The sequence below is a fragment of the Ursus americanus genome, chromosome 14 (assembly GCF_024610735.1).
Source record: "Ursus americanus isolate L20-20 chromosome 14, mUrsAme1.1.p, whole genome shotgun sequence".
Lineage (NCBI taxonomy): Eukaryota > Metazoa > Chordata > Mammalia > Carnivora > Ursidae > Ursus > Ursus americanus.
Genome location: NC_142140.1, coordinates 65781777 through 65795406, shown reverse-complemented (window position 1 = coordinate 65795406; position 13630 = coordinate 65781777). Strand labels below are relative to the sequence as shown.

Here is a 13630-nt window from a genome sequence, read left to right as displayed (position 1 = left end):
AGTAAAAGCCTTCATTCAGAGCACAACCAATATATGGTGGAGACTGCGGGGAGTGTCATTCAACCTTGGAGCCTCTCCCAGCGTGTGGTACAAGATTTTCTAAATCTGGGGCGCCTGGGTGGCACAGCGGTTAAGCGTCTGCCTTCGGCTCAAGGCGTGATCCCGGCGTTATGGGATCGAGCCCCACATCAGGCTCTTCCACTATGAGCCTGCTTCTTCCTCTCCCACTCCCCCTGCTTGTGTTCCCTCTCTCGCTGGCTGTCTCTATCTCTGTCGAATAAATAAATAAAATCTTTAAAAAAAAAAAAAAGATTTTCTAAATCTACCGATCATATGCAAAGAGAAGGAAAACAAGGAATACTAGCCCTTCTTGCCTTCTCTGCTTTGGATAGGTGTCTGAGAGGGCAGGCTTGTGTTTCAAACACAAGCCAGATTACTGGGGGGAGGGGGGGAATTATCCACAGTTCTACCAACTTTATCAGGATCTTGACCCCCAAACTCCCCCACCAGATTCCAGGCGGTGCCCCGTTACCTTCTGTTTTCCAGTTCAGAGTTCCCTCTGCAGCTCTCAGGCGGAGATCGATACCCCGCAGCTCTTCCTCCACTAATGGAAACTCCACCTCTACAAGAGTCTTCACCACCTTGTTGTACCAATCTGCCATCAGCTCCAACTTGGCCACGAGCTGCCGATAGAATTCCCTGGAGGAGAACATGGCTGCTGCTGTCTCAGGAATGCGGTGCATCTGCCTGGGCTCGAGATAACTCATTTCCTTCAGCACCGAAATCAGCTGGAGAGGAGAATCGGCATTAAGTGGCCGTAGCTCCGTGGCAGGGAAAAGCAGCAATTACCAGTCAAGGACTGGAAAACCCGAAGGCCCCAAAGACCTTCTGGGTCCCTTCTTAACTTCCACTCCAACCTGTTCCTTAAATCTAGAGAAAGGAAGTTGGGTTTTGGGCAGAAGGAAGAGGACTCAGAGGCAGAGGGTCTTAACCAAGTCAGTAAATCCCAAAGAGCAACAACAAAAACTCGAGAAAGGTGGCATGAGGGACAGGACAGGCTACCTTGATGCTCTCACCACACGGCTGACACAGTGGCGGGCTCGTGCTGACTGAGCCAGCTCATTCCCATGGAGGGGTGAAGGTGCAAGGGAGGGGAATCACCAGGTAGGCCAGCCACATGCCTGGGCAGCCTCAAACTCAGACTTCCGGTATTCTCCCCAACCAGGTCACACACACACAACCACTGACAGGACTGAGAGGAGATGCCCACTGCACAACTTTGTTAGATATAATCGTTTGACATAGCCCTTCCTTTCTGAACAAGCCTGCGTTGGCATGTCTTTGGGTTTTAATACACTAGGAAACGGAAGTCACCCAGGCCACTCTGAACCTCTGTGGGTGCTAAGTTTAGAGGAACTGCCCAAGTGAGAGGCAAAGCAGATGTGGTCCAATGGAAAAAGAGGCCTTTGGCTGGGCTTTTAGGTAGCCCGGACTTCACCCTTTTTTATTTTAAGATTTATTTAATTGAGAGAGAGAGTGTGTCAGGGAGGAGCAGAGGGAGAAGGACAAGCAGACTCTGCACTGAGCACGGAGCCTGATGCAGGGCTCGATCCCACAACCCTGAGATCATGACCTGAGCTGAAATCAAGAGTCAGATATGCTCAACTGACGGAGCCATCCTGCTGCCCCAACGACCCCTTTATTTATCCCATTTACCTCCGAACCTATGAGGACTGATGTGGATAGGTATGGGTGACAAAACAGATACCAGGCCACAGATTGTCCACACTCCCCTTTTGCTCCCCTCCCCCCACCTCTGCATGGAGACACCTGGCTCCTAGTTCTTCGTGCAGTGGTTCTAGGCCAATGCCTCAATGCTGCCCAGCCAATCCAACTCAGGGTTAAGGCAACTGCTAACCACTCAGCAGGGAAAGGACCTCAGCCTCCTAGCTTACTTTGAATAAGCTCAAGATAGCTATTAAAAATTAAAACCTGGGGGGCGCCTGGGTGGCGCAGTCGTTAAGCGTCTGCCTTTGGCTCAGGGCGTGATCCCGGCGTTATGGGATCGAGCCCCACATCGGGCTCCTCCGCTGGGAGCCTGCTTCTTCCTCTCCCACTCCCCCTGCTTGTGTTCCCTCTCTCGCTGGCTGTTTCTGTCAAATTAATAAATAAAATCTTTAAAAAAAAATTAAAACCTGGAAGCTATTTACATAATATTGAGGCAGAGAAGGCCCTTCCAAACATACAACCAGAAAATATAAAACTTATACGCATAAAGTATCATTCACATAACAAAATGACACACCTCAATGGGTAAAAAAAAAAAATGCAATAGATTTCTTAATATCTGACAAATATTTCCTAAATATTCTAACAAATTCGGAGGAAAAGAGGGCACTTTCACTCCAAAGTGGGAAAAAGACACGAACAGGCGATTCGTTGAAGAAGAAATATAACTGGCCAATGAACACATGAGAAAGTTCTACTTTACTAGTGGTCAAATAAATATAAATTAAAACAATGCTGAGATATTGTATATATATATTTAGTTCAACAGGCTGAAAGTGATTTGAAGAAATGGATAATATTTTTCTGGCAGGAAAATGACAGAGTTCCATCTTCCTGAAGAACAAATTGATAGGACACATGTGAATCTCACAAAGTGAACATTCTTTACCCAATTTCTACGCATTTATTCCAAAGAAACCACTGAGGATGGATGCAACAATAACCAAAGATGTTTCTTGTAGCATTATTTACACTGTATTTTATTTCATCGTAAGATGCCTTCAGTGGTAAGATTTGCTATTATTTCATGTCCAACTACGGAAGAAAGAAAAAAAATGTGGTGTGTTAAACTATAAACACATGCCATTTTCAGAGACGCCAAGATGTTAAAAAAGAAAAAGTGCATCCTACGATCAATGAAATACAGATTGATAAAACTAGAAAATAATTTAAATGCCAATAGGGAATTTAAAATAGTTTAAAGAAATACTTTACAAAAACATATATAGGTTTTCCCGTATAATCCCTATCCTGGCCCCAAAGGGGCAAATCTGATTATGTCCTTCTAGAATATGTTTCTATTCATTCTTATTAGCACAGCCGTTGTCACATTGCTCGAAGTTGGAGCTAAGGGATGGTTGCAGCTCTTTTTGACTTGTGCATTTGGTGGTCTCCCCTTGACTCACTTTATAATTCAGGTATTAATTCCCTCTCCCCTTTTCATTCCTCCTTTCCTCCTCTCACCTATGGACACCTCTAAAGCACCTACTATGTGCTGTGCATTGGGGCAGGGAGAGTCCTTGCTCTGGAGTATACGGAGGAGGAGTGGTCCATCCTCAATAATGTCTCATCCTGAAGGCTGCATTCCTACAATTACAACATCTAGACTGTGGCCTAGTTGGTAATCCAGAAACTCCTCACTTTGGGCATTTAACATTCAACACTGCTCACAGTGAATGCTGATAATATTATGCCAAGGAGGGGCGCCTGGGTGGCACAGCGGTTAAGCGTCTGCCTTCGGCTCAGGGCGTGATCCCGTTATGGGATCGAGCCCCACATCAGGCTCTTCTGCTATGAGCCTGCTTCTTCCTCTCCCACTCCCCCTGCTCGTGTTCCCTCTCTCGCTGGCTGTCTCTATCTCTGTCGAATAAATAAATAAAATCTTAAAAAAAAAAAAAAAAAAGATTACGCCAAGGAGTTAAATGAGTTAAATGACAGGCTCATGTCATATCAAAGGGAAGAAATGGACCCTCCAACTCCCTTTGCTGACTTTTATTCCAGTCGGAATCGATGTTCTACTTAACACGTAATTTTCTCAAAAGACACTCACAGGCTACCAGCTCCGTTTCTGGCTCTCTCTACGCTGCATTCCTGGAAAACACGCCACTGAGACAGAAGCAGGCAACTGCTTCTAGCTCAGTGCAGCCGATATTATTGAAATTTTTTTCTTCTGATATACTTCCTGATCTGGCTGGGCTAGCCTTTGGATTTCATGTTCTCCAGCCTTGCGTTCTCCATGCTGCATAAGGGCCTTCTGCTCTTCTGAGCGTCGAGAGCAGGCTCTCTGAACCTCAAGCACTATGGACACTTTCAGAAAAACTCTTGGTTGTGGGGTGCTGTCCTGCGTGTTGTTAGAAAGTTCAGCAGCATCCTGAGAATCTAGTCGCCCAAAGACACTGGCATCTAGGCCATGTTTGACAACCCAAAACATCTCCAGTTGAATAGCAGTCATCTAGATTATGTCCAAAGCCACTCCACTGTGATGTATCATATATGATCTAAAAAAGGTACATCTTTTTAAGTTGAGGTTCTAGCTCCCAAGCAGCTGGTGGGTTCCTGGAGGGCGGGAATGGGCTCTTATACGGGGTTGGCCCTCCCGTGTCTAGTCAAAGGCCTTCATGTGGAACATGCGTTCAAGGTAGGTAGGTGCGGTCAACTGGGTTTGGTACCACAATGGTAATGCTGTTACCCCATCTGTCCAAAGACGGGGAGCAGTGTCTATTACCTGGTTAAATATACACCTTCTGGAATTCCATGTAGCGAGTATCTAGGATATGACATTTAAACTTCCGGCTGAGTTCACCTTGAGTGTAACTGCCATCCTAACGTTGTGTCTAAAGCCAAGTTCATCATAAAGGTATTATCGCACACACAGGAAAGTTTAAAAAATTATTTTGCAATATCTTCTTTTGTGCAAAATCAATGCAAATCTATTGGCCAGCCATGGAATAAAAGGTGGACATTGGACAACTTAAGAAAACACTGCACCACAGGATTCATCCCCGAAAGGAGATCCAGGGTAGAAATTCTTCTAGGCAGCTTCTGCACATTCTTATAAAAAGCCTTTTCGCCCGGGAAATCAGCAGAGTTAAAGGAGTCCCTTCAGGAACCCGAAAGGAAGTTCCTGCTGCCTGACTTACCTGGGGGTTAAAGTTGACGGCGATCTGCTTCGTCTCTGGGTCACGTTTCAGGAGTGGCTGAGAAAGATTGTACTGGGAGTTCTCTGACACTGTCTGACACCAGTCCTCATAAAGTCTTGTCTCGTACCTGCAAAAACCAGAGACGACAGCCACCTCTTACACACCCTCCCAGCAACTGGCAATGACCAACCGAAGACAGAGATATCTTAACATATATATAACCCAGATAGCTACGTATGTATATGCACACATGTGTATCATGAACTGAAGATACTGTTGGTATAATACCTGAATCCATTATTTTTTTATTTTTTAAAGATGTTTATTTGAGAGAGAGAGGGAGTGTGAGTGCATGCGTGCACAGGTTGGGGGGAGGGGCAGAGGGAGAAACAGACTCCTTGCTGAGCAGGGAGCCCAACTCGGGACTCAATCCCAGGACCTTGAGATCATGATCAGAGCCAAAGGCAGACGCTTCACCCACTGAGCCACCCAGGCGCCCCTCCCTGAATCCATTCTTAAGTCAGAGTCAATGGCTCAGCCAGACATGTTAGCTCCTGCAGGTAACACCTCGTTCTGAAAGGTGGCCCAGCTTAAATCAGAGGAGAGCAGAAAGAAAGGCTCTGTGCAATCTTTGCAGGGCATAAGGCGACTTGTGATTAGTCTCATGAAACGCTGGAAGAAGTTATTGGCTCGATTTGCTCTCACATTAATCTTCATGCAGCTCAAGATGTCCATCGCTCGGTCGTTACACACGGACTGAGCCCCTCGCATGTGCTGGGCAGGAGGGACAACGTGATGAATTAACACGCCATGGTCAGTGCGGCTAATGCTGTGGAGCATGGGTAAACAGAAAATACAGAAGCGCAATCCTGGAGAGGTGGACAGGGCATTAGGCATCTAATGGCAGGGGTGAGTGCGTGATGAGGAGAATGCCAGGAAGGCTTCATGGAAGAGGGGACGCAGTGAGGCTTGACTGAGTCTCAGAGGAGGCGCAGAGGTAGGATAGTGCAAGGGAAATGAATGCTCCCAGCAGAGGTGAGAAAGGGTGGACTGGGATCTGGGAACGCCTGAGGCCAGAGGGGGCAATGGCCAAGGCTGGAGAGGGAGGAGAAGACCACAGGGAGTGTTTTTCATGCGACATAGAAGAGACCAGAGTCAGGAGGGTGGGGGGAGGCACTGAAAGGCCCCCCAACCAGGGGACGTGCCAACATCATATATTAGGGATTTGCTAACCCAGCGGCCATGTGGGCAGCAGAAACGGGGCCCACGAAAGAGCTAACCACAGCTTTAGAGCAGGAACAACCAGGAGTCCGTGTCGATGGTCGCTCTCGTGCTTTCCATGAAAGCACCCTGGAAGTATTTCTAAAACTCATTTTCTCTTTCTGCAGCACACACTGTTGCTTTCTGCTTAGTGAGCAGCTGCTGTGATTTTCCGTGACACTGATCTCAAGGTGCCGGGAGGAGCGCCCTACTTCCTCTAGCTCTGCCAAGTTCACGTTCCCAACAAAACCACCCTGGAAGGGGTCTCTGTTCGGAGCAGGAGCTGCGTTCCCCAGACACGCTGTGTCGGGGACCCAGAAGCACTGGGTCTCACCCACAGACATCGTGGTTCCAGCATAAGACAGAGTGGCATTTGGCAGCCAAGGGGGCAGGGGCATCCGCACAAACCTGGAACCACAGAAGGCATCACGGGGGCGGGGGGGGGGGGTATGCCATTTGCAGAACAATGCAATCACAGGAGCCGCTTACTTTTCCAGCAGTGAGAGCATATCTTCATATTTCTGGGTCATCCGCTTTCCTTCGGCACCTGCCATGCAACTATCCTCACAACAGAGGAGAAGGAATGGCATCGATTTAGAAGAAGTCAAAAGAATGATCTAAGTAACAAACTGCAGCCTATAAAGAACAGACTGAATAGTTTCTTGGGCCCCTTTCCAAACCTCCTTCCTCGCGAACATCGCCCACCGGCCGCTAGAGGGCACCTGCACTTCCCACAAGGCAGGCAGCCCCCCAGGGGACGGCGATGGGGGAACACAGCCACCCCCCACCCCTAGCCCAGCCAGTCACGCACGGGTAAGTGAAGTCCTTCCAAAATCTGAATAAAAGGGAGATTGAGACGCGAGAGGAAAATTCGAGGTGCAGTTTTCTGTATTTAAGGGACAAAAACTGTACATAGCATTATAACGAACTATGTAACATTAAACAATGTTTCATATACGTGTGTATATACATATCTAATAGCATATGTACACATAAGTGTGTATATTATATATACATATAACACACCTACCTACATGTGTATCTTTCTCCTTCTCTGAAATCCTTCTAGAACATGGGATGACAAACGCTTCCACTCGTTACTCATGGACGTGTCTATACAAGGTTCCCCTCCCAACTCTTACGCTCCCCCTACCCCATGTGAGCACAGCAATGCCCACCGGCGCACGCATGCACGGACACACACTCAGAGGCTTCCTCGGGGATGCTGGGAGCCACGGAGGAATGGGACCGAGTCTGGCTGGAGGCACCATTCCCCACACTGTTACCCGGGTTTGATGCTTCTTTGCAACACAAAACGAAAGAGACCAGCCTCTGGGGAAATTGGTGAAGGGTCTGCAGTTTTCAGAACCTTCACACTAACGTGTCGAAGGGCCTGTTTTGGACTGTTCTGCTGCAAAATGAAGCAGCTTATTGTGAAGATTTTTAAAAACCCAGTTGGTCTTTACACCGACACAAGGTTTCTTTACCACCTCTCCTGAGCTTTGAGCGTAAGCCCTCCTGTCTGCAGAGAAAGCACTGGATTTCCTGGAGGGCTTTGCTTTTTTTTTTTTCTTTTTCTTCCAGTCGCTTAGTTCCCTTCCCTGGCGAATGAGCAGATGTGTCTCTCGGAGACGTGGAAAGGGCTTCGGACCAGGTGGGCCGGCTCCCCCCAGGCCTCCCCTCACTGTGGGAATTCTGCAAGCCTCCTAACCCCATCTCAGTTTTGTTTCTGGAGGAGAAGGAGGCCAGAGGAGACAACGGTTTCTCACACCGGTGCCTGGAAGTTTGGTAAGTCACGGGGTAAGTGCAAATTCCCCGTAGGTTCGACTTCCTTTCGTGGTGAGGAATGGGAAACCTTCTTAGGAACCCATTCGTATATACAGTGGACCCTTGAACAACACAGGGTTTGGGGACGCCAACCCCCAGGCAAAGATCTGCACATAACTTGTGATTCCCTAAAAACTTAACTACTAATAGCTACTGTCGGCCAGAAGCCTTCCCGATAACATAGTCAACGAACATGTATTTCCCACGTTCCATGCATTATAGCTGTATGCTTATAATAAAGGAAACAAGACAGAGGGAAACGTTAAGACAATTGTAAGGAAGAGAAAATACATTGACAGCACCCTAAAAACTCCACCTACGGATCGGTCTCCTGCTTCGGTGGTGAGTGCTGGGAACAGACCCGGTGCCACCCCTCCTTCCAGCCTCCCAACACCCTCTGACCTCTTTCCCTCTTGCAAGATTTGAAACCACCTTCTCAGCCATCCCCTGCCTCCGGACTGGCCAACACCGTTGCAAATGCGCCTCTTCCAGAACACGCAGGAGCCATCCAGGACGGGCAGGGTAAAACCCACCATGCCACGGGAGCTGTGGAGGGCTGGACGAGAACCTGAACCAGGTCCTTCCGGGTCTGCCGGCCCTGGGTTCTGCCCGCGCAGGTCCCACCTCTGGGAAGCCCGGAGAACCACGTTCTCAATAAGCAGGTGCAACTCTTCAAGAAGACGGCGGGCACCTGACGGCACCAGGCTGGGCTGGGCAGGGCAGGCGGCTCTTCCCCTTCCAAACGCTCGCTCTCAAGCACCACGAGGAGCCTCCCGAGCCTGGTGGCCCTTGAGAGGCCCCTCTGGTATCCGCCTGCCTGAACCTGTTTTTCCTTGCAGCCGCTTGGCTGCTTTTAACTACCCTGGAGCCCCCGCCCAAGCCCTGGACCAAATGGAAACAATAAAACTTTGTAGCCAAAAAAAAAAAAAAAAAAAAGTCTGGGCATAAGTGAACCCACACGCAGTTCACACCCGTGCCATTCAAGGGTCAGGTGTACATGACAGAGTACAGTACAAATACAAATTCATTTTTAAACAAATGGGACTTTTCAGGGGGAACCATAGAGGACACTCTGGGGTGCCACTCAGATCCCCACTCCAGGCCCAGGCACTCTTAACCACCCTCCCATCCCCCTCGGCCACCGATGTCAGCTGCTGAGAAAGCACAGCTGTCTCCCTCTTGGGGAACAGCTGCAGCCAGAGAGAGCCCCTCACCCAAGGTCATGCCCATCCCCCAGGGCCAGCCCACACCCACGGGCAGGGCTGAGAAGTTGAGGGCTCAGCAGTTGTGGGGGCCAAGCTTCCTGTGGCCGGGGCCTCCCTGGGAAGAGCTCCAGGCTGGGACTCCTAAGCCCCAGAGGGTTCCAGTTCTTTCTGGGCTCCCTCAGTTTCTTCCTCTGCAAAACAAAGAGCTCGGCTAGCTCAGGCCAGATCACATGTTGCAAACGGATGGCCTGCTGGGCCCACCTGACCCGCAGGCCTGTTTATCTGATCTGTGCAGAGTTTGGGGAGGGGGGGCTACTTGCTAATTCTAAAGTTGGCCTCTTTACATCCACATCCCGATGTTCCACTTCTCTCCGAGTCAGCAGATGGCTCATACCGCTGGGCGGCACTGGATTGGACGGGGGTGATCCCCGCTGGACTCCATCCTGGCTGACTGACGGCATCTTCCGGGCCTCTGAAAGCCTTCAGTCTTTCCACCTGGGCCAGAGGATCTCTAAAGCCCTACCTAGCGCCGGAACACCTGTGAGGCCAGTGTCTCCCCCGCCAAGTCCTGTTTGTTTTGTTTGCCCTTTGAGTGCCGTTGACGAAGTTCTTCAGAAAGAGGCGTCAGAGAGAGACTGCCCTTCCTCGAAGCCTCCTGAACACGATCCCGCCAACGGTCCTGTCTCTCGCTTCTAGCAGCCGAGGTGCCTCTGCACCTTGGCTCGGCAGGACGGCAGGCCAACGGTTTCTAAACCCGGTCAACCGACGGAATCCCAGCGGGGAGCTTGCTAAGGACGGGGATTCATAGGCCCCACCCCGCTTCGAGATTCAGCTTCTGAGATTCCCATGCCTGGGAATCTGCATTTACCAAGAGCCCAGGGTAGGCTAATAGGCCAAGTCCTTACACCACGCGTCGGGAAAGTCAGGCTTCATTCTTTTCCAGCAACCTTAGTAGCGGGGAGACGCAGTGTCGGAAGAGACGTGCTGGTAGAGCCCCCCAAAGCTTGAAAACCCTGACTCATGTACCTCTAGAACCAATCTCACCGAGCAAGAGGGGCAGCCGGTCATCCTTTCAGCCTCCCCAGTCCGTCCAAATGTATCACTCTCACTCCCGAATGTTTGTGCCCCCTCACCCCAAATTCATGTTGAAATCCTAACCCCCAGTGGGATGGCATTAGGAGCTGGTTAGGCCATGAGCGGGGAGCCCTCATGAAGGGACCAGCCCCCGAGGAAGAAGAGGCTCCACAGAGGTCCCCTGCGCCTCCCGCCCGAGGAGGACACAGTGAGAAGACGGCCACCTGCGAACCCCGGCGGGCCCTCACTGACCCGGGATCTGCCGGCACCGTGACCTTGGACATTCCCAGCGCCCAGACTGAGGAATGTTTCTGGTGTTTGGAGGCCCACAGGTCTATGGTATTTCTGTGTAACAGCCCAGACGGACTGAGATGCTGGCCTACTGCTGAGAATGCGAAGAAACGAAGAGGATTTTCATGCCTGAGCTGAGTGGGCTGCGTTTCTCCAACACTCAGAATTCCAGAGCAGGACTCGAAGCCCAAACGGAACCAGGACCCAGTTACTCACGGATGCGTGACGCGTCTGAAGCTGGCGAAGGGCCCCTGGATGCGCTGCCGCAGCTCCCGCGCCCAGCGGAGACCCCCGGCCACACTGGGCATGTTCTTGTGCACCGAGGAGAACCCTGGGGACACGGCACAGGCGGAATGAGAGACGCCCCGCTCCGCCGGGAACCCCTCCCCCCAGCTACCCCGCGTCTCGCCTCCTCTGCGTCCGCGTGCTAACGTCACCCCAGGCTCACACCGAGATGGGGGGCTCCCGTGACCGTGGGGAGAACAAACACTAAATGCGGTCAGCGGACGGGGGTGCCCAGCCCAGCTCTGCCACCCGCCGGCTATCTGGCTCCCCGCCAGTGACTTTCCATCTGGCTGCGCATCAGTCGCACCTGGGAGGCTCTTTGAAACTACGGATGCTCGGGCCTGGCGTTCGCCTTTCTGATTTAATTGGTCTGGGTGGGGCCCGGTCGTCTGTATCTTTAAAAGCTCTGGAGAGGATTTTAATTGTATGTTCAGAGTAGAAAACCCTGCCTTCAACAGAAAACTTTATCTGTTGGGCCTCCGTTTTTTCACCTATGAAATGGGAATCATAAAAATAAATAAATAATAAAATAAAATGGGAATAATATGTTCCCTGCTTAATTTCCAGGGTTTCTATGAGCATTCACGAAGCTTATGAGTGAGACGGGCCACACTGATTGTGAGCCCCTTGACCAGTGTTAGCACAGTCTGGAGAGTCTGACTTTAGTCCGTGCAGTGGGCTTCTACGCTCATAATTGTCATGATTGAACAAGTATTAGATTTCATTTTTTTTTTTAAATCCCAGTTGGAAGATTTGGCAAGAAGCAGCCACTGCTTCTATCTAGCAGCTACAGCTGCACGGTAGTCTCTTTATTTTGCCACAAACCCCACCACTCCCTGATGTCTTACACTCAACCCAGATCTATTACAGTCACTTTCTGCCTGGCCTCCACGGCAGGCAAAATTTTATGATGACACCAACAACCCTCACCCTTGCATAATCCTCTTCTCGATAGTGTGGCAGGAAACCGGCTACAATGAGAAAGCACTCCTGTGATGATGTTATGTTAGAGAGCAAAAGGGAAAAGATCCCAGGTGGGCCTGACTTAATCAGGTGAGTCCTCTAAAAGCAGAGCGTTTTCTCTGGTTGCTGGCAGAAGGAGAAGTCAGGGATTGGAAGCTGGAGAAGGAGTCAGGGTGCCACTACTGGCTTGAGGATGGAGGCAGCCACATAGCCTGGCCACACGGCAAGGAAGCAGACTGGCTTCCAGTCACTAAGTGGCCCTCCTGCTGGCAGCCAAAGAGGAATTATAGACCTTAAGCTGACAGTCACAAGGAACTGGATTCTGCCAACAAAAGGAGCTGGAAAGTGGATTTTCCCGCCAAAGCCTCCTGATGAGAACTTGGCCTGCTGACACTTTAATTTCAGCCCTGGGGCACTCTGGGTGGAGAGCAAGGCACGTCAAGCTGTGCTCTGACCTACAGAACTGTGAGCCAAAAGATGGGTGTTTTTACTTTAAGCCCCAAACATCGCAATAATTTGTTGGGCAGCAGGAGAAAACTAATAAGGCCTCGGAAGGCATGTGAGCTTTCAGATTCTGTATCGTTCCAGAAGAAGCTGAGGCCAACAGCTTTTCTGGGAATGACCTACCTGGAGGCGGTTCTTAGTGACCTCGCTAGGAAACCTGCTTATTGACATAGTGGTCCTGCTACTCTCCTGCTTAAAAGCCTTGGAAAAGTTCATGGGGCCTGAATAATGAATTCTAGATTCCTAAATCTGGCTCCAAACTCCATGGCTCACCTAATCTCCCTGCATACACCTTGTTCAGCTACAGGCAGGTCTGACCGGTCACCTTCCACATCCTCTCCTTCATCTTCTGTTTCAAAAGCCTTTGCCACTTCTCCCTGGCTATCCATCTTCCCACCTTGCAGGGCTCAGCTCAAGGCCACGTACTCCACACATGCACTCTCGGATCTCCCAGCCACAAGCCATCTTGTGATTATGGTCCTTTATGATGCAAGTTGAACACTACTTCTGTTCTGCTCCATGTTCTTGTTAATATCGTTCATACCCACTGTGTTCCTTGAAGAACCACCTTTCAGGATTCATTCGTTCATCCCTCACCCTGACCTGTCTCTACTACAGGACCCGCAGATGTGTCCTGCACCTAGCAAGGACTCAAGAAATGTTTGTGGAGCTGAACTGGACTTGTGTTTGACCTTCAATCAGATAAGACAGGGCATCTAAGAATTGCTATAAAAATGGAGAAATCACAGCTTGGTGTGGTGCCGCCCCTTGTCGGGCTCCTGCTGGTTCCTCCCTCCAGAAGCATGGCTATATGGCCTTGGAAGGGATCAGAAACTTTTCTCAGGGGACGCCTGGGTGGCAGAGCGGTTAAGCGTCTGCCTTCGGCTCAGGGCGTGATCCCGGCGTTATGAGATCGAGCCCCACGTCAGGCTCCTCCACTGGGAGCCTGCTTCTTCCTCTCCCACTCCCCCTGCTTGTGTTCCCTCTCTCACTGGCTGTCTCTATCTCTGTCGAATAAATAAAAAAAAGAAACTTTTCTCGGGTGTGTAAAAATCTACCATGGAACTGACGAATGTCGGAGATGAAGCGGCGTTGGCCAACACTGATCACGGGTCAACTCCTACCTCACGCTGAAGTCTCAGCCAGAGACAGGCAAGACCTCACTGCTCTGGGTCGGCTGCCAATCTCAGCCCCAGACACAGGGAAACGCGCAGTTCAGTGCATTCTACAATGACCCAAGATGGTCTGAAATTGTCAAGCAAGAAGGTTGCGCTTTCTGTTCTTGGAGAATAT

The 13630-nt window shown here is 50.2% G+C and overlaps 1 protein-coding gene across 1 annotated transcript in view; it reads right to left on the bottom strand.

Annotated features, from left to right (window-relative positions):
• DNAH9 (dynein axonemal heavy chain 9) overlaps positions 1-13630 on the bottom strand; it is a 313579-nt gene that overhangs the window by 269009 nt on the left and 30940 nt on the right. Inside the window, exons 10-13 of the mRNA XM_045797213.2 lie at positions 10802-10916; positions 6678-6746; positions 4929-5055; positions 533-788 (exon numbers count right to left, since the gene is read on the bottom strand). Of these exons, the coding sequence (XP_045653169.2) occupies positions 533-788; positions 4929-5055; positions 6678-6746; positions 10802-10916 (567 nt within the window). The remainder of the gene's footprint in view (positions 1-532; positions 789-4928; positions 5056-6677; positions 6747-10801; positions 10917-13630) is intronic.